This window comes from Ostrinia furnacalis, unplaced genomic scaffold, assembly GCF_004193835.3.
Source record: "Ostrinia furnacalis isolate ACB-3 unplaced genomic scaffold, ASM419383v2 OfSCF7671, whole genome shotgun sequence".
Lineage (NCBI taxonomy): Eukaryota > Metazoa > Arthropoda > Insecta > Lepidoptera > Crambidae > Ostrinia > Ostrinia furnacalis.
This window is the reverse complement of record NW_021137910.1, coordinates 1-27756: the sequence shown is the minus strand read 5'-3', so window position 1 is coordinate 27756 and position 27756 is coordinate 1. Positions and strand designations below refer to the sequence as shown.

The 27756-nt window shown below is 35.9% G+C and overlaps 1 protein-coding gene across 3 annotated transcripts in view; it reads left to right on the top strand.

The window, feature by feature from the left end:
* Positions 1-22185, top strand: part of LOC114365880 (nuclear pore complex protein Nup153) — a 34446-nt gene extending 12261 nt beyond the window's left edge. Inside the window, exons 2-8 of one of the 3 annotated variants that reach the window (XM_028322575.1) lie at positions 4797-5027; positions 5380-5662; positions 5743-6099; positions 6179-6344; positions 6424-9559; positions 12863-13054; positions 20326-22185. In XM_028322575.1, coding sequence (XP_028178376.1) covers positions 4797-5027; positions 5380-5662; positions 5743-6099; positions 6179-6344; positions 6424-9559; positions 12863-13009 — 4320 coding nt within the window. In that variant the 3' untranslated portion in view covers positions 13010-13054; positions 20326-22185. Of the gene's footprint in view, positions 1-4796; positions 5028-5379; positions 5663-5742; positions 6100-6178; positions 6345-6423; positions 9560-12862; positions 13802-20325 lie in introns of those variants that run through there. The other 2 variants (XM_028322576.1, XM_028322574.1) reach the window with 2 other exon arrangements.
* Positions 22186-27756: the final 5571 nt, after the last annotated feature.

Here is a 27756-nt window from a genome sequence, read left to right as displayed (position 1 = left end):
CAAATACAGTCTTGAAAACGTAGTCCAGCCATCATTGGTTTATTTGTTTTGTCCGTTAAGGCTCGGTTCGACCAAACTTTTATCCGAGAATAATTCCTGGGTTAAACTAGTACATTGACAGTTTCAGTATGGGAAATATGTCAAAATGTCGAATAACTGACGATTTATTCTGAGATTAATATTTACTCTTGTTTGGTCGAATCCACCCTAAATCAACAATGTACCTACTATAAATACATAAATAAAGCTTTATTTTCACCAAACAGAAATAAAACATATACTAGGTCCTTAACATTAAAAACACTACACTGCACAAAATACACCTTTCATTTCTACAGGGTGGAAACGATAAGTGATCTCATTCGATTATTTCTAAACTACACAAGATATTGAGAAACTGATTACTGATCCTGAAAGTGCTTCACGAGCTCTTTCAAACGATATCAGTAATATGTTACAGAATTAACTGGATCTATCCGAAAAGTCAATTTTTTCAGCCTCCATACTAAATGTATGCACACAATATAAGAAGTGTTGTTTTTTTATTTTAAATCATAAACACTTAAAATTAACTCGTAAATAGCATTCTTATTTAAAATTATTCATGAAAAACATTGGTTTTAGGCTTTACTTGCTATAATATTATCAAGACATGAGTGCCATGACTGTGGCAGTAGTAAATGTATGGAAGCTAGAAACATTGAATTTTCGGATAGATCCAGTTTATTTTATAACTTATTATTGGTACCGTTAGATAGAGCTCGTGGAGCACTTTCAGAATCAGTAACCAGTTTTCGGATATCTTGAACAGTTTTTAATATTATGTGGTTTTACTAAATGTATGGAGGCTGGAAACATTGAATTTTCAGATAGATCCAATTTATTTTGTAACCTATTATTGGTACCGTTGGATAGAGCTCGTGAAGCAATTTCAGGATCAGTAACCAGTTTTTGGATATCTTGTATAGTTTAGAAATAATCGAGTGAGATCACTTATCGTTTCCACCCTGTATATTTTTCAACCGACTTCAAAAAAAGGAGGAGGTTCTCAATTCGACCCGTATGTTTTTTTTCTATGTTTGTTACGCGGTAACTCCGCCAATTATGAACCGATTTTCAAAATTCTTTTTTTGTTCGATAGGGTTCACTTCTGAGGTGGTCCCATTGTCACCAAGTCAGGATCTGATGATGGGATCCTAAGGAAATCGAGGGCAACCCTCAAATTTTATAGGCACGTATATAGTTTTTCAAACTTTTTCTTAAGTTATTCATATATTTGCTCCTGGAAATCATCATCTCATATTGATGAGCTGATGATAGAAGGTAAAACTCCTTAATGCTTAGGAGTTGGAGGATAATTCTTTTAATTTTATAGATAAGTATAGTTTCTAAAATTATTCAAGTGTTTACATCAGATATTCATCATCTCATCATGATGAACTGGTCATGGTAGATACAACTCCTTAATGCTCAGGAGTTGGAGGATAATTCTTTAAATATCATAAGTACAAATAGACCAACAGTGTATTCTTTCATGTTTTTAAGGTCTTTTTAGGTTTCCTATATGGTAATCTGTATTTTGTAGGGAATATTATTTTACACTAGACATGAAGAGTATGGTCTCAATGTACTGCCTACCTTCAGTGGTAACATCAAGGTAATAATTAGTTAACTAAAAAGCAAAAAATAAGTAAAATTTTATAAAAAAAAATAAAACCGACTCCAAAAAACCTACATTAAAAAGTAGAAAAATAATTACTTATTATACTTATTTATTAGGACGAATTAATATTTATGTAGGTATACCATGATTGATACTTTTGGAGTCGGTGCAGGCAAACTTTACATGTTTCATAATCTTGGCACCGACACCAGAAGTATCAATCATGGTATACCTACATAAATATTAATTCGTCCTAATAAATAAGTATAATCTCATAACACATTATCATTATTTCATTATCATTAAGTTAAGAGCGTTGTACCAAAAAGTTGGCGTTCGAATTTTAGGTTTTATTAATTGCTCGACGTCGCGTAGTGAGTGCGCTTGTTGCATTTTTCTTCATGTACGGCACACAGTTTCAACGCTGCGTCAACTAAACGATCTTGATCCGTAGCTGTATCGTACATAAGGCAGTACATACATATAACACGCTGTCGCTGTTCCAATTTTAGAATTATCGATAGTATTTATAGGGCATTTTAAGCAAAAATTTTGGTAGAGGCAATACTATTGATAGTTTTACTATTACAAATCAATTACATTATCGTTATAGTACCTAGAGTATAGTAGAGCTACGTCAATGGAGAAGTTTCCAATTTTTTCTATTAATAAAATTTGAAAATATAAGTAAAACCAATAATATTTGTGAAAGAATCATGAAAATATCTCTACAAATAAATAAGTTACAGGGTCCTAAAATATGCGCATAACAAACATATCCCGCCATTTGAAGGTGACTTCTCGCTACTAATTCGGAGTACAAACAGTGAATCACCCCTGGTCCAGTGCTGTTGACAGATTCAGTTTTTATAAATCTAGTAGCTTTTAATTTTTCAGCCAGAGTCACTAAAGATTCTTTCTTAGTAAAATTTTTAACCTATTTTTGACATATCCAAGACCTGTGGGTCTAGACAAAGTGCAAATTATAATCGCAAACCAGTCGAAAAGTGGTCGAAAACATGAAGCTAAAGATAAAAATGGAGGCCAAACTTGGAACAACAACTTGAGTCAAATACCTACTTATCTCTATCTCGCTCTCTGTGGGCCGACCTCTCTTTTTAGTGTGGACTGTACTATTGCTATCTCCTTATTGAAATTTCCTAGTAAATTCTTCGAAATAGCGGTTTACGAATACCTACTTGAAGCACAAACTATGTATCACTATCTCGCTCTCTGTGTGGTGTTTCTCTTTCTAAATAAACAAAAAATATAAATTTGCTCAAATTCAATGAAACTCAATGTAAAACCTTTATTCCTTGACATAGGTATCATTAAAAATGATAAGTGTAAATACTGGTAAAACGTTTTAGGAAGAAATTACTGTAAATAACTTAAAAAAAAAAATATAACCGACTTCAAATGCGTGAACACAAAAAAAACGAAAAATTAAAATTTTTGATAATACCTATTCAACAAAAAAATAATCGTTCAAATTGGTTCATAATCGGCGGAGATATTGCGTATAAAAAAGTTCATCCCCAATTTTCCACCCTTGGGGGTGAAATATTTTCTTTAAATTCGCATGAAACCACCCTTTTGATAATACCTATTCAACAAAACAATTATCGTTCAAATTGGTTTATATCGGCGGAGATATTGCGTATAAAAAAGTTCATCCTCAATTTTCCACCCTTGGGGGTTGTTTTTTTTATTAATATTAATTTTAAATGGGACCACCCTTGAGATATTACCTATACGCCGAAAAAAGATTTGTTCAAATCTGTTCATAATTGACGGAGTTATCGCGTAACAAACATAGAAAAAAAAAACATACGGGTCGAATTGAGAACCTCCTCCTTTTTTTGAAGTCGGTTGAAAATGTGAAAAATGTTTACAATGATCCAATGTCGGAAATCACGGAATAAACACTTACGCGTGGAATCTTATGTCACTTCCAGGATACCACGTACTACCGCAACCACGCACTACAAAATTTTGCACCATTTCTTGTGATAAAACAATGAATATTTCCTGTAAACAATCTCAAACGAAATTAACTGCATAATAAACAAAATAGTAAACAACCGCCATGATGGGCCGGATTGGGCCGATGCTGCCACATGGTACCGATTCCCCAGGAATTGGGATTGTAATTCCCTGATTCGCCAACACATTAAGCCTAAATGGCCGACAATTTTGTGATTTTTTATTTAACTAGGTAATCTTAGTTTCAAATATTAATTATTTGTTTAACTTCTGATTTGGTTAGTGAATTGGCTATTTCGAAGAATTTACAAGGAGATTTAAATAAGAAGATAGCAATACTACAGTTCATACTAAAAAGAGAGGTAGGGTCACAGAGAGCGAGATAGGTATTTGACTCAAGTTTTTGTTCCAAGTTTGCCCTCCATTTTTATCTTTAGCTTCATGGGTTCAACCCAGCCTAAATCTTTCCAATCATAGAAGCAACATACTAAAATTAGACTTTATTGTTTTATTTGTTGTTACACAGATTGCCTACATTTTTATACATAATTAAAATAAAGTAACAATACCAAACATGAAAATTTAATTGAAAATTAATATTGAAGTAAGTTTGACATTTCATGGATAACATATTTTATGCAGATACAATGATACAAGTAAGGCAAAGTTTTGTCTTATTTTATTTTATTCAGAGCCATGAGTACAAATTACTTTCGTGATGATCGTATAGTACCTAATCGTATTCTATAAGCAAACTAGGGGCTCGTTTTGATTTTTACCATACCTTAATGTGAACAATTTATGAATTATTTGTTCATGCTTATGCCTAAGATGTTTTTATATGATATGTCATTGGCTTATGCATGGTTGAGCATGAGCCATATAAGATAAAGCGGAGAAGTGTACGTCAAACTATGTACTTGTAATTTGGAGTTGTGCAGAGCGGAGTGGAGAAAAAACACAAAAAACTTCTCGGCTCCGCTTCGCTCTACTCTATCTTGGTGGAAATTGGGCCTTAGATGAAATTAACTCTTGTCATTTAAATAAAGTATTGTATTCAAAGAAGATGAAAAAGAAGATTTATGGAATGCTGTGCGAATTTTCCCTACCTGCATTGTTCCTGTTCATTTTTATTGTAATTTTTCAGTCATTTGTGAGGAATGTAACATCAAGAGTGTCGGGGTTGTTACCCGCAACAATCACGAAGTGGTTCAGTAGCCCCAGCTCATCCAATGCCAATGGATCCACTGCAGCTGCAGATGCTACTGACTCCTCCACTGAAGATGAGGCTCCAGAAAGCCCCATCACAACAGAACCACCTCCCAAACGCATGAAATTTAGTACAGCGGGCAACTACAATAATTTTGGCTCCAGTGATGTAAGTACTTAGTCATTCTGTACATAATATTTTACTCAGTAACTGGGTCTCGTGTGAATATTTTAGAGCAGCTATCGCGTCTGCACACCGCTTTGATACATTGACAATATTTTATGTGTATTAAAGTTAGTTGATGTAACCCGAGTTCATGCACAACACTTTACGCTATTCGAAAAAAATTACAGCTGCTCCACTAACATGCATCAATTATCAAGCATTACATACCTACCTACATATTTTGTTCCTTTCTTCAAGATGTGCTATAGTGATGAATGTGTTTTTAGTAAAAATGTGTGAAGATATTTTTCATCTTAATGATACATTAATTGACTGATGACTTTTGTTGTTGCAGCCTAATTGTATTCCTGCGGGTATTGACACTGTAGATCACCCTCCATATTCAACTGTGCAGTCAGCACCTACTAGGAGCACCTTTAGAAAGGAAGCTAATTATGTCTCCTCTACTCCTATAAGGGCTCCAAATGAAGAATCTGTTATCGAAAGAAATGAAAGGGAGAGCACTTTATTGAACAAATCACGAACTTCAGTCATTAGTGCTGGGCCGTCTGTTGGACTAGGTAACAAGAGGAAGTCATTATTTAATGCAAATAACAAGGAAGCCTCTATGCGAGCTTGTGAGTATATCAACCATCTGATTAAATTTGAAATGTTGTTAAGAATTTCATTGTCATTACAATATTCTTTTTGCTTTTAGTGGAGACAACAGCTAATAACACCAGGGTTGATACAAAGGCCCCTTGTTTCAAGCCCGCCTTGCTTGGGTCTCCGTTCTATCCAGGACAGACAATGTATGGAGGTGCTTCTACATCTGTGTACATCAATCAACCAAACATCAAGCACAAAAAGGTGGCTTTAGTAAATGAATCCAGTAGCAGCGATAATACTGCTATTAGTCATTCCGCACGACGTATTCTGGACCTACTGGAGAATTACTCCTCGCCACTGATGGAAGCTAGGAGACTTTCTCAGATAGTAAATAACAGCAGTTCTAAGAACGACACATCAAATAGCTCAACTATAAGTGGCTCGCCATATTCAAACAAAGTTATATGTAAGTAAAATCATCATTGTGTATTGTGTGTGTCTTAATTACTTTAACAGTTCACTTTATATAATATTTTTTTAAACAGCGTACAAAACCCAGGAACTTCATGCGCCAAATATCGCAACTATTTTGCGATTGAAACAAAGATCACGTCTAATGGACACAACAAACGCGGCAAGGCAAATAATTGCATCGCACAGCAGCACATCGGATTACATCGGCCAGCCCTATGCGTCTGTCATCACACATAAGTAAGTGTAGCGATTTGAAGATGAAGTTTTGTTGCTTTGAATATTTTAACTAAAATACTGGTGATATCTTGTGTTTCAGAGAACGAGCTGTCACAGAACCTTCCAAAATGACAACTAAAGTGAAAAATAGGTTGACAAGAGCCAAAAGAGGAGAGAGTGATATGGAGGAACAAACTATCACTCCTGTTTCTTTACCCACAGGAGTTTTACAAATTGATAAAGACAACTTGCCTAAATTCCATTTCGATATTCCAGTGCCCAAACCTGCTCCTACATCAATGCCTACCCCCAAATTTACAATTGTAGGAACAGCCAATAAAACAGATAAAACTCCAGCTGCTGCCAATAGTGATGAAATGGACTCAAGTAAGCCTAACGTTTCTAATAATAATGTATACAAATTCTCAAGCCCTGTCAGAATATCAAGAGCGACTACGATAATTTCTAGTACTCCTCCTAAATTTAAGTTTGGCAGTCCTGAGCGTGGTGTAGATAAGCCTAAGTCTGATAATGACAAGAAAGATCACAATCCTTCTTATGTTATAGGTCTGCCTAAGGTGACCGAAAAACTACCGATTCGCAAATCGGCTGATTGGAAATGTCCAGACTGTTGGGTGTGCAATAAGCCAGAGGTTAACAACTGTGTTTGCTGTGGAACGAAGCAGCCACCAAAAGAGGCCACTAAACCAAAGGAGACGGAAAAACCTAACGAGACAGCGCAGCCACTAAAATGCGCCATTTGCAAGCTGGCTGATAGGCAGTTCAATTCGGAGAAATGTGTCAATTGTGACAAGATCAAGTTTAGTAATAGCATCAAAATGAATTTCCCGACTGCAGCATCCTCAAATTGGAATTGTGCAGATTGTTGGGTTAGTAATGATGAGAAAGCGGATAAGTGCGTGTGCTGCGGTGGAAAGAATCCCAAAAAGTCTAGTGGGCCCAGTGTTGCCTCGGGCAACGGTGATAGCGAGTGGAAATGTGAGGACTGTTGGATTAAGAATAAGAGTGGCGATGAAAAATGCGCTGCGTGTGGTGGCGCCCGACCTGGGGCCAAGCCAAAGACAGCACCTGAACCGCTCACCAACAATTTCGGGTCTACACTGTTTAGAACAGACAATTCCTTGAAGAATATTGCAAAAACACAATCAGACAAATGGGAATGCCCCAGTTGTTTAGTGAGAAATGATAATTCCACATCCAAATGTGTTTGCTGCGATGAAAGTAAACCTGGCACCGTCAAAGTTTTAGATAACCATAAGGCGTTCAACTTCGGTTCGGTAACGGCTACATCATTTAAATTTGGAATTGACCCGAAAGCACAAGATACTAAGGCCAGTTCTACTAAACTCCCTGAAATTAAATTTGGTGACGGTCTAGCTAAACCGGAAGAATCCGAGACAAATAACAATGTTTACAAGAGCTCAGCAAATCGATTCACATTTGGAACATTTGCCAAAAAACCGGAAGAACAAACAGAAGTTGCCAAAGAAAACAAAGCTAATGAGGCTCCTAAATTGGGTTTAACATTTGCCATGCCAAAAACTCAGACACTAAAAGATCCAGATGTAATTCCTGTGTTCGGTTCACCGAAAAAACTTGTGGAATCTGTCCAAGAGAAAGTAAACGACGAGAAAGAGAAACCCCAAGAAGTACCTAGTCTACCTAAGGTTGATTTCAAATTTACACCTCCCAAAAACAAGTCTCCCAAAAAAATTACTGGATTATTTGCACCGGCATTATCCAGCACTCCAGTGAATCTAGACAATACTAGTCCTGCAACAACTTTGAACACATTAGGTAGCAATGCCATTTCAGAGAACAAGCCCAATACTGTCAACTCTCTATCGCCAATACCTGGAGCTTCGACCCCTGATGCAGTAGCTCCATTCAAATTTACAGATATAGGTCTGAAACCGCCTCAAAATATGTTTGCGGCTCCTACTTCCACTCCTCCCTCATTCTCCAGCACAATACAGAGCAAACCGACGACGTCGGCGATGCCAGTGTTCCAGAAGCTCGAGCAGAATGCTGCACCTCCAATGTTCATGAATCCCAATGCAACCACTTCAACGGTGTCAATGTTCCAAAAGACTGAGACTATTACGACCGCGGCTCCGCAATCTCTGGCTGCCACTGGACCTGTATTCAGCTTCGGATCCAACGCCGCCCCGAGTGCAGCACTACAATCTGACAAACCCAAGTTCAACTTTACATTTTCAATGAACCCTCCCCAATTTAACAGCAATGCATTCAGTGCAGCACCTCAAAACTCTAACACAAACAAGTTTAGTATTACCGGAGGTGCTTTGGGAGGGAACGGGCTACCTGCTACGAATCCGTTGACCACGGGAAATACTCCAACCGCTGGAAAAGTTGGATCAGTCACTGAGTTGGCGACGAACCCGTTATCTTCAAGGAGTGAGTTGCCAGCACCCGGGAATTTGTTCGGAGTACCCGTACAGAAAGAAAATCTGTGGTCAGCTAACAACAATAGCTCAACCAATATGTTCGTGTCGAATGCTTCGACTAATTCATTGCAGAAACCTCCGGCGTTTAGCTTTGGGTCGTCGACGCCATTTAATTCTTCCAATCAAGTGGTGACATTCGGAGGTACCGCAGCTCCCACTCAGAATAATCAAGTGACAGCGTTCGGCAGTAACACAGCACCCTCTCAGAATAATCAAGTGCCGGCATTTGGCAGTACCGCGGCATCTCAGAATAATCAGGTGACGGCGTTCGGCAGTAACACGGCACCATCTCAGAATAATCCTGTACCAACATTTGGCAGTAACACCAACGCAACGGCCTCTCAGAACAATCCGCTGTCAGGGTTCGGAAGTACCGCAGCTCCCGCTCAAAATAACCCGGTTGCACCGTTCGGGAGCACCGCAGCCGCTCAGAACAACGGCCCGCCGGCGTTCGGCAGCAGCGCGGCGCCCGCTCAGAATATGTTTGGCATGAATCAGAATACGAGCGCTCAGCCGTCCATGTTCTCGAACCCGGTGCGAAGCCCGCCCGCGCAGACCATGTTCGGCGCTCAGCAGCCGGCCAACAACGCCGCGCCCTCGATGAACCTCTTCGGGAGCCCCGGTGTAGGGGCGGCGCCTGCGTTCGGGACCACGAATCCGCCTATAGTGCCCCTCAACCCTGCGCCGGCGCCGGCCTTCAACTTCGGCGCGCCGCAGCCCAGCACAGGGGTGTTTGGGTTTGGGCAGGTGAGGCACAAATATAAATATATCATATTAGCCTTTACATACTTGTTAAGTAATAAGTGCGTTGTAGAGATTATTTTTACTATTTTTATGCAAATATTAATATTAGTTGTATTTCAAATTTAATTTATTTATTCATTTAATATAAAGCATTGCTTAAAATTTTACATTTTCATTTTAAAAGGCGGGGGTTCGCGTCGCGACCGAGACAAGTCTCGCTCTCGCTTGCGAAATAATGCTTATTGTCAGTGAACTGTCAAGCACCGGCTGCTGTCTCCAGTGACTTGTCTCGGTCTCTGCGCGAACAGCTGTCTTTAGACGCTATATTATGTACACTCACCGGCTATAAATACATATTTCATAACGGTACACGAAGCCGAAATTAGCAATTGTCACTTTCCAAAGACTATACAAACAGCCAAGTGCATATTTTTGTCTAAATTGAATAAAGATTTTTCATTTTCAATCACTATGGAAAACTGCGACATCTACGCGAGCTTAGCTAAACCAACTTAACTCTTGCTTTGCAACCTGCATTATACACCGGCATATTTAAAGGAACGGAAATAAATACGATAAAAGATATCTATGCAAAATTATTCTACAAAATAAAGAGGTAAATAAAATAACATAGATTTTATAAAAATAAAGTCATTCAAATCCATCGAAACGAAAATTGATCTTCACTTTTCAACTACAATTATAAATTGTGGTCTGATTAAAAATTAGGGTAGTTAACACTAACCAAATGAATTAATTAATGACGGGTATTTCCCCCTCTTTCTCTGATGAAGGTTTCCATTCATCTGAGCGTGCTGCACATGTTATTCACAGTATTTTGGGACAATCCCTGCCATTCCTCTAACGGAATTCACAATTTATTCTTCAGATTGTTGGGGGGTGGTATTCTAGATTTAACACATCTTTTAAGAAAGTTCAAGACATGCTATATGTTTATAGGATTCATGTCTGGGGATTTCGCCAGCTACTGCATTATGGGTATTTCCTAAAAATGGTTTAGATATGCCATATCTAGCCATTTTTTACCTAATAAATTATGGATATTAATGATTTTTTTCCGGTTCCCTAAATATCGGCCCGGTGTGTAGCCGGGCACTGTATTTTACCTTTCATTATCATAATCTATCAATCAACTTGCATCTAACATAGGTATCATATTGCATGCAGCACAGGATCCAGAGAGAATGAGTAAAAATTTTTTTCATTGATAACAAATTATTAGTAATTTATTAGTTTACTTACAGTGGTATCAGTAAAGATTTTCACGTTTTTAATAAACTACGGTAAAAATAGCACCAGCCGAATGTAAAATTGTGTTGATTTATCTTATAGCCATTGTCTTCTATTACAATATTTTCAATGCGAATTCGAAATAATGTGTTACAGTTCTGGTTTTAAATGCCAATAAAAGAAAACCGACTGACGTATGAGTGCACAACCCAATCCGCTCTGGGTCTAGGAGACTTAAAATTAATTAAGTGGTTCCTAAAGATTGTTATATCGATCTATATTTCTTTTTGTGAAAAGACATGATCATTTGATTACTCTCTTTCACATAGACAGTCAATAACTCTCTTAAGCCATCTGTCGCGTCCAGACGCGCTTCATCGATTCTGCGATACGATTGGTCAAAACAGCTGACGTACGCTGTTGAACGACCAATCGTATCGCAGAATCGAGAAGCGTGTCTGGATTGGAGACGTTAAAAATTACCGTAATCGGGGCTCTGTACTCTCTTCGCTCATTCTTTCACATCGCCTAGCTTCGCTTTTTTCAAATATTTCATAATATAGCACAATAGGAGAATAAATGAAATATTGTCTCACTGCAATGATTCTCAGGTTAATATCACAGACCAAATGTTACTTTATCAGTCTTATCACATAATTAGTAAGTTCAATCTGATTGTATATTTTTTAATAAAAGGTTTCATATCCATAACACTTGGAAGGCGGTAATATTAATCATTGTAATTACCACAAGAAAAATAATTGCATTGTTTATTTATTTATACAATTATATAGGCTATAAATAACTTTTTAACTGTCCTAATAAATCAATAATGCAATTGATTTTGTACTTTTCATCATTATCATTTCAGCCATAAGACATCCACTGCTCAACATAGGCCTCCCTCATGATTTCCATGTTGACTGGTTTCAGCGCTTTCATGCTACCATTATGATGTCGTCGGTCCACACTTTTCAGTGCACGTTTATTTGTTATAATTGATTTAAATAACAAGAACACGAAGGAAATGTCAAGCATCTTGTTTTCAAGAAAGAAGATTCGTCACCTTAATAAAAATACTTTTTGACGGATATACATTGGACCCATCTCGCCAATCGTATCAGCAGGGAGTAGACATCGTTGCAGTGATACATTATCCACCACTGTTTAAGTAATATACATCATCACCCTCTAGTGTTTTGTTTGAGAGATTTTAAAAACTAAAAGACTAACGCCCGTATTCACAAACATTACTATGAGTTCTCACAGTGCGTGTGGACGTACAGGGTGACACACGAACCAACCACAGCTCTATTCAACGCTGTGCGTTCGATTTGCTGCTTCACTTAAGCAAGCATCGTTTGTGAATACGATCGTTAGTATAGTATCAAATTGAAGTTCATAATATAACCTCTATTAATCTTAATTCGTTATTTAATTCTTAAGATGCCAGCTAAATACAGCTTGCGGTTCGCATGCGCATGTTTGGAAATATGGCAGGCGATTTTATAGCGCTGAGCGTGTTGGTGTAAATGTTACGGTCAAAGTGATAAATGTGAAAATTATGAATAATCGCCGGTCATTATGAATAATACCGCATGATTTGGTAAATGTGATTAATATGAGGTCATTTATGTGTGTATAAAACTAAATAGGCGGCTTAGGGGTGGCCCAAGGGCCACCCCCGCCGCACCTTAACCTATTTTTCACTTTAAATCAAAACATTATGTTAAAGGCATCATGGAAAAGTAATATTATGCAAGAAACATTCCAAACTCATTTTGCCAAATTATATTAATATATGATATCAAAACGTTCAAAAGTTTGACTGTACACGAGCACGGACACAAGATGTTGTTCTCTTTTATGAAATTTGTTAGTACTAAGGTTGAATTATTAAATAATCACTGTTAAATGTGATTAATTTATCACTTTTACCGCGACTGTCGGGAATTATGCATAATTACCGGTTATTATTAATTTTTCAATTTATCACATTAACCGTAACATATAGATATGTTGTATTGTACACAATGAAAATGTGTTGTTCTTCAGACGGCGCAGCAAGCGCAGCCAGCGGGCGTGTACAGCTTCGGCGCCCCCGGCGGCGCCCCGCAGGTGCAGTTCGCTATGGGCCGAGCCCCCAGCGCCGCCGGCGCGCGCCGCATGCGCAAGGCGTTCCGCAGAAACTCACCACGATGAAACCCATTCCGCCGCCGCGTGGGTTGGCCGTACCAAACAAATCCTGTAAGTGACCTCTCGGAAAACAAGCCATAAACCCACAACTTCTACCAAGCCGGTGGTTTTGATGTAGCCAATATTTTTATAGATGTATAAAATAATTCAAACACGACGCACCATCTGTCTACATTCTTTTAGTGATTAACGAATCACGCTAATTATGAAAATTTTATGTGATCTTTTTAATGGTTATTATTATAATATACTATTAAAATTCAACAATTCTGTTAGGTAAAACGACGAGTTGATCTTCTTGTATGGGTAGTGCGTTCGCGTTAATAAAATGGTGACGCATCGTTGTCACACAGCTTAGCAACCAATCAGATCGTAGTTACATTAGAAAGCCGTGTTCACATTGACCAGTTGATGGAAGTCAGTCAGATAGTTCGGATTTCCGTGTAGTTGAATGGAAAGCATGGTCCATCTTTTTTAATGTTTGTAGTTTATTATTTAATGGACATTAGTATACAAATTTAGGAACACATAGTACACATAAATATGTATCAATATTATTAAGGTTACATGTATGATTATGACATTTTGTAGATCAAATAATGCTTCAACCACACCAACGCGTGCCTATCGCCATCGCCGGCGCGATCACGGCGCGATCTGCACGCGTTGGTGTGGTTGAAGCAAGTCTATCCAACAAAATTATTACATTCTATATACTCTATTGATTTATATTGGTGACAACAATGCATTTAACATTCAATTCTCTTAATACCGTGTAATAAAAAAGTTTACAATAAAGTTAATGGTTTGATTTTAACTCCTGTATGAATACGTCATTGTACAGATGTCACCATTTCCTTAACGCGAATAGGCTATGGCTCGGTTTCTGAATTGATATGCTTAGCTTGAGCGTGCTTAAATTTCTTACTTAAGTAGCTGGAGCACGTTCAAGCTATGCATCTCAATTCAGAAACTGTGCCCATAATTAGGTATTTTTAGTGTGTACTTTATTTTTATGTATTATATTATACTATCCCTTAACTACTGCATAATTTTAATTCCGATTACTTTCTCTTATGTACAAACTGGAAATATGCCATTCATCTCCCGAGTATTAAGATACCATACTAGTAGTAAATCAACAATAGTCTTGATTAAAGGAATAGAACTATGATGCCTTTATAGGAGTCAGTGGTTTTGCTAACTATTATTGACTTATCATATTGCCTTTAGGAAATAGGTATCTAATTATAAAAAACATACTATACGACATATTCTTATTTTTACTGGTTCTGAATTAAGTACCACAGTTGGATGCTTGGACTAGTGCCGCTATTTAAGTACTATGGGAATAATAAACCAATATTCTGTTTGTCAAGTTGGTAAATCTTTAATAGTTGCCAGAGCAGCCTGACAAACTAAATACATTTATAATTTAATTTTTATGTTTTTGGAATCAAGTTAGGACTGGAAAACTTAAGATATACAGTGTGAGTCACGTTAAAGTGTACATATGAAAATAGATGAAACTAGACCTATTTTTATCGACAAAAAAGTGGTCAAAATTTTTTTGAGATTTTTTTTTAATTTTTAACAACGAAACTGAAAATGGCTCTAGATTTGTAATTTTGATAAAGACAAGTTAGATTTCAAGTAAAAACAAAAGATTTCGAAGTAAAATAAGCATTTTAGTTAAAATTAAAATTGTCCCTACCTGTAGAGGAGAATAATGTTGTGGTAGGCCTTTGTTCAAACTATCATAGCAAATGTTGTGATAGGGATAGAGACATGCAATTTTTGGTTTTACAAAGGTAATACGATAGAGAATAATACAAAACAATAAAAACCACCTGTTATAGGGGCATTTTTTGGAGAAATTTATCAAATAACCAAAAAAACACGAATTTTTAAGCAGATTTTTTTTTTAAAGTGTAATTTTTTATTATTTGTTGGCAATTTGTGTGTATTTTATGTATTTTTTTAATATCGCCTATTATTTAACATTATCACTGTTTTTATTTTATCAGGATATACCGCTTAGTTTAAAAGTTATTACGTTTTCTTTACAATACGTAATTGGAAGAAAAAAAATTCTATAAAAAATTAAAAAAAATCTCAAAAATTTTTTGACCTCTTTTTTGTCGATAAAAATAGGTCTAGTTTCATCTATTTTCATATGTACACTTTAACGTGACTCACACTGTATAAAATGCAAAATTATGCGTGATAGATATTTAATCGAATAAAGGTGATAGAGCACGCAACAAAATTATAAGGTTTGTTGTGCCACGACACGTGGGCATATTAATTAAGGGGTGTATTATTAAATCGAGTATTAAAAAAAAACAGAGGAGATGGAACTTTTATCAAAGGGGCTGTTGCAAATAGTTGGTAGGTTTAATATGTCCACGGATGCAGACTAAACTCTTATTTAGGTACCTTATATGTCACCGTATGTAAGATGTTTTTTTTTATAAAAGTTTTCAAGTTAGAAAAATAGTGGCCATGTTTTTATACATAAACTACACTGAACTATCCCAAACTCATTGACAGGGAGGCGCCACTCCAGTTCTCTTTCTTTTCAAAAATAAAGGAATGTTTTCTTTGAGTAAAATTTTCTATCTACAGTATTAAGAGTATTTTCCCTCCAGGTGGCATTACAAAATTCCACCCTGTATAGTTAACTTGGCAAAAATCTGAACCAGCGATCCGGTATTGACGGTGGCGCCCCCTGTCAATGTCACTGATGGGACGGTTCGTTTTTGTTGGACAATACTTGATCTATTGGAACCATAAAGTTAATATTCCTTCGGAATAGATCAACAACCACGAGCTGTCAAACGATACCGAATTTGGATGACACTGGTTGTTATTTGTGTGTCAGTTATCATAATTATTTCACTATTTTGTAGAAACAATCAATCACTGAACCAGTCACCACGTTTCTGAAGTACTATTTCTCATAAACATACACGGTTTCACTCACGTAAAATCTGAAAATATCTCAGAGTTCAAATTTTCAGTGTGCCAATAAGTGCTAACGAACTGTCATATAGTTGAAAAAAAAAGGCATCACGCATCTCTTTTTATCACACAGTGTTGCTGCTAGTGACATCTCGCTCGCTCAGTTCTTTGTTGCTCTAATACCGCTAGGTATATTAAATATTAACTTTATTTATTTAAAGGCACAACTATAGAATACAATTCAATACAATTACAAAGATATAGATCGTTTCATCCACGATGACGCGCCCCACCACTCTCCGGTCGAGGGAAGCGCGGGGTGCGGGGAGCCTGATCCGACCAATCCGAGCGTCATCATTATAGTGTGCGCGCGCACTCACAGACTGTCCAATGAGGGTTTTCGCGATTGAAAAATCCGCCAGATGGCAATACGTAGACGCGAGGTCCAAATGCTGCATGATTGGTGGATTTTGACATATCTGTCAATGTCATGTCAAAAATAACCAATCATGCAGCATTTGGACCTAACGTCTACGTATTGCCATCTAGCGGATTTTTCATACGCGAAAACCCTCATTGCAACGCTGCCAATGCCAACAATGGCGCTCAATGGCTGGTCGGATCAACTCCCTGCACCCCGCGCTTCCTCCGAACAAAAAGTGGCGGGACGCGTCCTCGTGGATGAAACGATCTATAACTAGGTTATTAACTTATGATTGGGACTTACAGTCCTCTCAACTTAAGCTGTGAATTGCATTTGTGTGAGTGCACACCGATAGTGTAGAGTGGCAATCGGCTTGAGTCGCCGCGCGTCCCGCGCATGGTTTAAACCGGTTTATACTAGTTTATAGCAAGCGGCCTGAGGCGCGGCGCGTCCACTACGCGCCGCTTCCCTGCCGCTCGAATACTTCACTTCACCCCCGGTACTGGTAGCAGATAGACGTGTAATTTTATGTGATTGTGTTCGAAATATTAGTGAAGTGGCTCCTACTGTAAGTGAATTTCCTGGACAAAAACCATTAAGCAGCCAAGTGAAGATGAAGATGCAATGAGCGGAGTAGAATAGTTATAAGATTCAGTCATTATGAAGTCGAGAATTGGACAGTTGGTAACATTGTGTTTTATGGACTTCCTTTTAATAAAACAATAATTTTATTTGTATGTGTTTTACTAACTGTACTTTTGGCGATCACTCACACAAATGCAATTCTCAGCTTAAGTTGATAGGACTGTACTCGTAATTATTTTGGTCAGCAGGCCAGGGGCAAGATGTAAATCTTAACGCATTTTTTTTTGCGTTAAGAGTTACATCTCAAACTAAATTTTAAATAACTTGAAAGAAATCGAACTGCTAAGTTAAATTTTTGTGTCCTTAAGTATGTGTTCCGATCTCTCACACTGAATGTTCCGCTTATTCGTTTCTTTTTAAATTATCAATCTTGATTTCTTATTCGACAAAATTATTTCTTACCTACCTTTCTTAGGTATTCCGCTTTTCCGGTTATTTCTAATTTGAAGGGCTCTGTGATGATTTTTCATCATAATTACATTTAAAATTATATGGCCACTGTTCTTTATTTTACATCTATCCGGTAGGTAACATGAAAGTGTAAGAGTGAAATTTTTGTATAATTATGTTGTGTAGGGATGAATAATATCATGTAATAATATAGCCTGCCTCATCGATAAAATAATGATCTATTCCAACACAAAAATATTTTTTCAATTCTGACCAATAGTTGTAGTAAACAATGAAACAAACACACTTTATAATATGTATCACCTAAAGATAATATTTGTGTGACAAATGTGACGTATGTATGTCCTTTTATTTAGAGTGCATTACCGCAGCAAAATTTTTATAAATGTTGTGCTTTAGAGAGTCGAGAGTATAGCAGATAATTAGTCCATCGTGAGCAGAAATTTGTCCACTAATAGCAAAATTTGTTCAAATTATAGTTTTAAAGTTATTAGGAAAAAACAGATTTTGCTGGGGTAACATTACCCTGGCAAAAATTTTTTTTGAAAGTCGTTCTATCCCGGAACCAAATACATGGATAGATAGCTTTTGTTGCGTAGTAATTTGTCCACGAATAGCAAAATTTGTTCGTGTTCCGGTTTTCAAGTTATTCAGAATTTTGCTGGGGTAATGTTTTGTGATGTCCCAGATCTCGTAAATGGCTCAACGCAGAAGTTTGAAAAAAAATACCAATGATAGACCTTGATATGTCCAAATTAGTTCAAGCATTAGTCATTGATTTGAATGATAAACACAAGTGTAATTAAATGATTTCGAAAATCAGATAAAACGGATTTGTGAGTAAACCAGTACTCTTACAATCGAATAAAAAGGTGTAGCATGTACCCTTGGTAACCTTTATAACCACAGTAAATATAAATGATGTGGCTTTGCGCAAATGGCCAAATACGCAATTCCCTTATAACAAGGGAACATGGCATACAATGGACAAATTAAAATGTTCCTTGAATAAGCTATCCTGTTAATTTCAGCTTTATATTACGACTTAAAAGAAAGTTATTGAACTGCAAAAAATATCAGGAATTCTTCTATAAGCCAACCAAATTATAAAGGTTACAGAAAAGCGATCACTCCATACATACAGGTATACTTCGCAAATTAGGGCTTATTCGGTTTAGGACAGATTCTGTTTAGGACAGATTCGGTTTACGACAGATTATCTTTATGACAGATTCGTTTTATGACATACAATTCACTTCCATTACTCTACTAGTAATGTAGTAATTGCTCAAAAATAATTGTAAAGAATGAGGAATTAGTGCTATGATTTATGTGTTGGTGGACAGTAGAAAATAAAAACAGTCCCTTTATTGTCAAAGCAAAGTCAAGCCAAAGTCAAAATTCCTTTATTTGCATGGACTATTAAAAATAATGAATTTATAGTAAAAATAAAAGACTAATAAAAAACCTTTAAAGTTTTGCTCATATGAAGCCTTCACATGTCTCATAATCTTTTTATCCTACCAGTCTGCCGATTAAAATAAATAGAAATATCGGTTGTACCTACATATTGATTCAGGGGCATTTTTTATGGTGTATCTTACAAAAATAGGCATACAAGATTGCGTAGTATAGGAATTAACTAAGTAATGACGTGCTGATATCTAGACTTATTGACATGTGAATGGGTTTGAACTATATATTCATTTCATACTTAAGTAGAAAATGAGCATGCTCAAGGTAATAATCTCAATTCAGAAACCGGGGTAGCTCTATGTATTGTCTTCCAACACATTAACTCAATAGTTCTACCTTAAAACTAATACTTAATGGAACAAGTGGGAACAAAGGAAAAATAAAAAAATATTCCTTTTATAAAATAAATGAATTTTCTATCGAGAACTCTTGATCCCTAATGATTTAACTTTTTTAAGACGCTTCAGGACTGACTGTACAAACATTTTGAAATTTATTTTCTTATGATCATAAGTTGAAAATTTGAGGATACTTGGTACCTGTAATAAAAGATGATTACGGTATAGAATATATTCACAGTAAAAATAAAAATATTGACGTTTATTATGTAAGGCTAGGCATTCACCACTGAATACAAATCTATTTTATACATGCACTAGTTGTCGGGCTAGGAATACAGGTATATAGAATTATTAATAAATAAAAATATTGAATTAATAGCACCACCATACTAGTATTTTTGATCATTAAGATATCGCACATACCTTTATACTGAATTAGTAATCTAGACAGATAAAGTGAATACATAGTACACAGTTTCTTCAAACAACGCTATGTTTTCTGCTACTACAGTCCTTTTCATAACTATTTTTGTGTGCTTTATTTCAAAATCAAATTAAAAATAATAACCACATTATGAAGAAAAGAGTTTTAAAAAATTCAAAATCAACTTTGTATAGATAATTTTCGTTTTAGTAATATTCCATTTTCTGAATTTTTTATTGATTTGACTAAAGACATTTCGATATTATCAAATATAAAAACTGGTTAAAAACACGCGAGAAAAAAATTTGAAGCAGTTTTTAGGTAAAATTTCGGAAGAAATAAATAAAATAAAAAATAGCAATTAAAAAAAACTTACTGATAAGTGGGCGAACTTGTATTGTTAAAATAACCTTACCTATACACCCGGGAAGTTTGTCTAACCTTCCACCTAGCACCCCCTGTATAATATCAATTTGATATGATAAATGCATGTAGGTTGAAAAAGAAATGAAATTGTTATTCACACCAGTGAAAGAAATAAAATCTCGTATTGTTTATTTTGAGGTTTAATAGAAATTGCAAAATAAAGCATAATAATATTTGTTATTTAGGTCTCTTAATTGTTCTTTTGTTTCAGGTCAGTAATTAGGCATTTGAACAGGAATCTTATCGCGGTATATTATATTTATGACGGCAATATGTATGCATAATACGTCCAAAATGGATTGACAGATTATGGTTTCCTTCATACTAGGTCAGTGAGGTTTTTTCCTTTTCTGTTCACCTAACAGTGCGTGTAGCATTATCCTAAATGTCGGTGGTTCTGTAAGGTAGTTGGCGTTGGAAAATTGCCAATTCTAAATGTATCTTTCAAGTTTCAAATTACTGACTCGATTTAAAGTCATTCTGGCGGTAAATATGGTAGTTAATACACTGTAACACACCACGGTATCTGACTTGTAGTATGCTTCTCATTATACTGCATGGCACTGACAAAGAGGCTTTTAAGAAGCTCCTGTATTAGTTAATTTTTGGGATAAAATGTGTAATTTTTCATTTTTGAGTAAGAAGTCGTTAATGATATTCCCGAAAGCCTAAAATTCTGTATGACAGAAAATTATACTTTTAGTAACAGGGTAATTAGAATGCTTACAAATAGTGCTATATTGTCATCATTATTAAATCTCTTGGACACGTTGAAATAAATATTGTGCTTCCATTGCGAATATATTTATATATTTCTTATTTTACTAAATAATTGTGGTACAAAATGAACTACATACCTGGTCACATCAATCACGTTGTGGTGTTTAAAAATCTAAAGGGATTTATCTACTAAACTACTACACATCTTGGGTTAATACCTACATGCAGACATTGTATTTTTCTCCTCCTGATTATTATTTATTATAACTTCTATCTTAAATAATGACAGATGGCACAATTGAGACATAACAGCGGGGCTTCATCTTAAAAAGACGAACGTATTTTCGATTATCGAAAGTGATACATGAAGTTGAAAATACGATTTTCATAGAAGCCTCAATAAATACGACTCATATTTACTTATTAGTGTACTATCCATATTAATATCTTGTATCCATAGAAAACGGTATATTTTAATCGATGTAAACTTAGTGTTATAAATGTATACTGTAGTAGTGTTTAATAGGTATCTATCTTTCATACGTATTGAATACAAAATCTTTCGAGTGGCTAATATACACGTCGAACAGTTCTTATACACACATCATTCCGATGTCGGCAAATAGTCACATAATATTAGAAGCTGGTCTGTAGTAAGAACATTTTTGAATACATGTCATAGATTATACTGTAATAATTAGTGCTGCCAGTTGTAACAATACTAACATACATACATATTTTAAACATATTAGAGTTAATAGTTTTGAATGTGGATTAGTTCGCCGGATGATGATCCGCCTTTACTTTAGTCTAGCTCCGTAATGATGGCCGGAGCCTGCAGCTCGAGCGGAGGCTGTCGCGTGACTCCTCTCAGATATCGCCAAAGACACGTACTATTGGTTCTGCGTCCGCGAGAGGCGACAGGCGCCAAGGCCGTTAGCGATACACCTTAGCGATCGAGAACGGTGACATCTCGCTTATATGCCCCGTCACCAACCACCCCATCAAATATATCCCAGTACTACTCGTTTATTATTCATGCCCACATCCACGGGGCGAGATGAATTCGTAGCCGAGATCTTAGTTTTTAATGTTTTACTATAAGTTAAGATGTATCTCTTCTAGTATCAATAAATGTTCAGCAAAATATTGTATCAGACATGACGACGGTATCTTTTGTATATTGGATTTTTTAACTAAGTCAAACGTAATTTAATAAAAAAAGAGTATTTATACACATCTGTTAAATGACTGCTACGATCTTTTGCTTATTACGATTTTGTATTGTACATATTTATATTAGTTATTACCTATTATACTAATGGATTCATTTGTTCATCATTTGAATTCTGACCGAGATTTCCAAAAAATATTATGTTCCACTGAAAAATTCAAGATACTTGCCATAAGTTATTATAGCCTCTATGGAAAGATGTATATTTTTTTGTTACTGCATCTTACAAGTAAAATGTTGTCATTTTGGAAGTCTCAACTCGAGCCAGTTAACCAATCAGTGACTATTCAAGACTAGCTGGAACTAGTTTCATTTTAAACATCCATAATTTCGGATTAAAATTCAATAAATAGTCACCTAATTCAATCTCGTCAATGCGTATGATAAAAGGCATTACATACTAATTTTTGCACGAATAGTTTCCATGGTGTTTTATAGTTTAATGCGTAATCTTGTTATTTCTGGAAAAAATGGTCTCAACTTTTTGTATTGCGTATTTTTTAAGACACAAAATCACAATTACTATTGTTAATTTATTTTTTTAATTGTTAACACAAGTAACATTATAAGATTTCATTAACTTTGAATGCCTTTTATAGCCTGACCAGGAACATAAAAACCCTCGCCATGTTGCGGAAAACTAATGGTACTAATTTCTTTTAATGGCAACAGTAACTGAAAACTTCATTGACATGTCACCTTGCATGTCAGTCTATTGCTGTCAAAGTGTAAACAAACTTTATTTTAAATGTGCGCAATTGATTTTGTGAATTAAATTGCTAAAATCTTTTTATAGTCGTGAAAGAAAAGTGGTTCACAATGTGTTAAAGTATTTGTCGAAGAGAAATACTAAGGGTTAGGACAATATTTTCATTGAATAATGTTTCCGACAAAGGTTGTCAAATTGACTGACATGTTTATCGTATAGTACAGTCCACTATGAAAATTAGCTGTGGTTTGTTTCAACTACCTATTTTAAAGTTTTTTGTCACTTTCTAAGTGTTGAATTTTATGGAATTGGGAAAGAAGTACCGAGTTTGAAGCGTTCATGAGCAGACATTGCAGTTGAATATTCAAGTTCTGAATTTGATTATTGATGAATAATAAAATAAATCCTACTAGCTCGATTGATGGTTTCATTTAATTTATTTAAACCAGGTTACCTATAATAATATTTTTTCGTTAATTTATGAAAATATGAAATTAGCCCGTAATCCTAAATCCTGATACATAAAGTTAGCCTATTAATTTAACACAGGTACGACTGTACTCAGTGTTGCACTATCAAATGCAATTGACGCGCCTCTATGCCAGGGTTTTTATGTTCCTGGTCAGGCTATATGCCAGATTGGGTTAGTTGTAAAGCGAATTAGTATTTTTACATTACAGTAAAAAACTATATTTTTAGTGAAAATGTAGTGTACAATGAAATCTTAAAACTACGATGGTTATAAATACCAATCTTTTTTAAATCTTTTTTTGCAAGCTTCTTTAAATTTCCAAATATTATTTTCTTACCACTAAACTGTAAGTGGCTATAGTAGATCAAGACTTGTTAGTCTGCTGTAACCGTAATGTATAGTCGCATTTGGATTTTTAATATATTGATTTATTTTTTTAATATTCAAGTAGGTAATAACGACGCATCCAAATGCGCACTGAACATAGTCATCTTAATGTAAAACTTATCATAATTGTATTTATCTCTATATCAATGGAACTTACAATAAAGGAATAAAAGAAGATTGGGGAGCAAAACTAAAATACTGATACTTCTTGATACTATTGAAACATTGAAAGAAATAATATGATAAAATAAAATTATTGATTTATTATGAATGCCTTTAGATTTGTTCCTCAATAAAAAACAGCCATTAAAAACATATCTGTAGTTTTATTTTGAACTTAATCCCTATCATACATAAAAATTGCATTGTCACCAACATACAAGGTCAACACTACTTTCCCATCCGTGGCGGTCTCCTGGCTGACGGACAATGTGAGCCGGCCTCCAGCTGCTCTGACTGCGAGTCATCGCCGCCCCCACTTGTCCTTGCCGTCCACGGCGGAGGCCGTGCTTCTTCAGGCCCTTCTCGGGCATTGACAGAGAGGCGCCACCGTCAATACCGGATCGCTGGTTCCGATTTTTGCTATATTGGAAACTATACAGTTGAACGACGGTGGCGCTCCCCTGTCAATGAGTTTGGTGGGACAGTTCATTGTAGGTCATTTAAACAACGAACCGTCCCATCTGCTCTGCATCAGTGACATTAACAGGGGGGCGCCACCATCAATACCGGATCGCTGGTTCCGATTTTTGTCATGTTGGAAACTATACAGGGTGTTTCGAGTAAGGTGTCAAGCCGAAGGCAGGTGATAGATGAGGACTAGACCTATCGATTTCACCCTATGTGTGATAGAAGGTAGGAAGCCATAGTTCCTCTCTAGTTGAAGTTCCCTTCCACCTTCAGCCTGATCATCAGTTTCCACTAGGTGGTGACAAGACCTTCCTCGTTGAGAATAAAAACATGTTCTGTTCAGTTATTGTCTCTAAATAAGTTCTACATCATGTAAACTTAGAGGGTTGCCCACATTAATTACCTTAATGACTTACCACTTTTGTGGAGCGATTACAGGAAATAGTGGCCCGTTCAGTACTTACATGTTTGTTTGTATTATTATGACTCAGGAAACTGCGCAGTTTTTAAAATGGTTTTGGACCTATGGAAGTTCTTTTTTTATTTAAATCTCTAAGTAGAACATTTGATAGTGATCAGCATAATTTTTATGTTTCTTGCAAAAATGTTGTATCTTGCTTCAAAGATAGGAAGGTGAATATTTTTTTTCAAACATTTGCAATTAGTTAATAATGATTCTGTTAAAAAAAAGAAATCTGAGAAAAGTCAACCCAAAAAATTTTTTTAAAGCCTACTAAAATTTTAAAACAATAACAAACGATAACTTCTAAACTATAGTTCCAAAATACTGGACCAGGGTGCGGAAACTTCCATACTACGATCATCCAAGTGAAACTTGCTTCCAAACAGCGACTTCAGTCGATAAATTCCAATACTTTTTAACTACCCTAAAACGCTCTAGATGTCGCTGCTCCTATTTCCATCATATTTTCATTTTTTTCTTAATTAAAATATATTTGAGAATATTGTTAATTACAATGTGAAAACTTTTTTTAAAATGAAATTAATTTGTTTTAATTTAAAACTGAACGGTGACATTTTTTGTTATAATTTACATAATAGAGTAGTAGAAATTACTATTTAACATATGGCAACTTTGTTTTTCCTCCAAAATGGCCGGTGTTGTTTTTGTTAGGTTGAATGCATTCTTGTTTTCTTAGCCATCGTTTATGAGTTCTGTGGCCCTATTGAAGTATTGAAGAGTCGAGTCAAATTCAAGTTCATTCCTTCGTACCTGCTGCTGTTCTGGTTCATCGGAGTTTTGTTTGTTCCTTCGTGAATCGCGAAGAAACTTTCTGTTATGTTCACAAGTGATGTGAGTTTTCTCAAAGTGCAAATGCTTTTTTAGTGTTGTTGAAAACTTTGCGAAAAGACGCTTTTGGTGTATAATATTATGTGTGTTCATAAATAAAGTAAAATTATTAAATTGAAAAGTTTTTGTTTATTTGCATTTCCATGTGCAATGTAGAATATTTCCAAATCCACTGTTTTGAAAATAATACAATACGTACACCATAAAGATAAATATTTTCAAAATAATGGATTTTTAAAAAAAATCTACATTGTACATCAAAAAAACAATAATTCTTTGAAGGTTATGAGGGCCTATGTGTGCGTGAACTGTGTGTATGTGTGCGTGGACTTTATGTATGTGTGCGTGGACTATGTATGTATGTGAGCGTTACGTACGTAGGTTAGGTACAGGGAATTTAACACCAGGCTGTCAATTATAGTTCCAAAATACTGGACTGTCCTGTCGATGACATTGACAGTGGGGCGCCACCGTCAATGCCGGATCGCTGGTTCAGATTTTTGCCATGTTGGAAACCATATAGTTGAACGATGGTAGCGCCCCCCTGTCATTGAGTTTGGCGGGACAGTTCAGCGTGGGTCATCTATAGTAGGTTCAAAAATTTGACAGAGAGGGTTCTCTATTTCCTATGTATAGTTCCAAAATACTGAACTGTCCTATGCATGACATTGACAGTGGGGCGCCACCGTCAATACCGGATCGCTGGTTCCGATTTTTGCCATGTTGGAAACCATATAGTTGAACGATGGTAGCGCCCCCCTGTCATTGAGTTTGGTGGGACAGTNGAAACCATATAGTTGAACGATGGTAGCGCCCCCCTGTCATTGAGTTTGGTGGGACAGTTCAGCGTGGGTCATCTATATTACTTTTCTCTGTGTACTGGACTGTCCTGTCGATGACATTGACAGTGGGGCGCCACCGTCAATACCGGATCGCTGGTTCAGATTTTTGCCATGTTGGAAACCATATAGTTGAACGATGGTAGCGCCCCCCTGTCATTGAGTTTGGTGGGACAGTTCAGCGTGGGTCAACTATACGAAAAATCGTAGAAATAATCTGTGGTAGAAATACATGGGTAATAGGTACATGGAGGTGATATCGATAGGTCTAGTCCTCACCTGTGGGTCTAGACAAAGTGCAAATTATAATCGCAAACCAGTCATCTAAGCCTGATATTTCTTAAATTATGACCTTAATAAAAGCAAAATATATGCCAAATAATTGTTAAAAACAATTAACAATTTTAGATACTATCTCAGTCTGCCTACGAACTACATATGAGCAGATAGAGGTAAAAGTAAGGATCACTCACACGGCATATTGGAGGAAAGAATAAAGGTTAATTTCTTCCTTCAGCTTTTAAGTTTTGTCACACTTATTCTTTAACAAATTCGCTCGTCAGTTTGCACACATTTCCCAACAGAAATAAAACGTATTTATTAATAAAAAGTCATTATTTTGAAGAGCACTCATACGGCCCGTGTGCGGTGTGAGTGATCCTAAATAATCGTCATAACTTTGGAACGGGACGTGCAAGGAATTTCTGAATTTGTTAATAGTTTTAACATATTCTTAACAATTTTTCAATACTATAAAAAGAAGTGGAAAGGCTTTATTTTCTGAAATAAACATGTTGACGTTTTCTTAAAGCGTGCGGTATGAGTGCTCCTATTTATTGGCCATAACATTTTTATCTTAGGTTTAACAAATTTTTAAACTTCATCGCAATGTTTTAACATATTTTAAGTAAAACTTCCTCGATTTTTGTTAAGATTGAAGCAAGGATCACTCAATCCACATGCACATGTCGAAAAGTGGTCGAAAAGCCCCTTTTTTGTATGGAGTTTTGACGGATTCGATTTTCGATTCGATCAAAAAGTGTAAATCTAGGGGGGCTCATAAAGTTAATATTTAACTTTATGGGGGGGCTGCCTTACACGAAAGACTATTTAGGGATGTTCCGATACCACCTAAGTATCGATACCTACTCATTTCGATAATACTCAAATCTTTCTTCGATACTACTTAAATGTACTCCTAAAGTATCGATAGTTACTGATATCGATACTTTTTGAAACTTTTATTTTGTTTTATTATTTTGAGGGTGCTATCAATGAACGTTGAAGGACAATAATTTAAACAAAATTGAGAAGAAAACAACTATTTATTTATTATTAA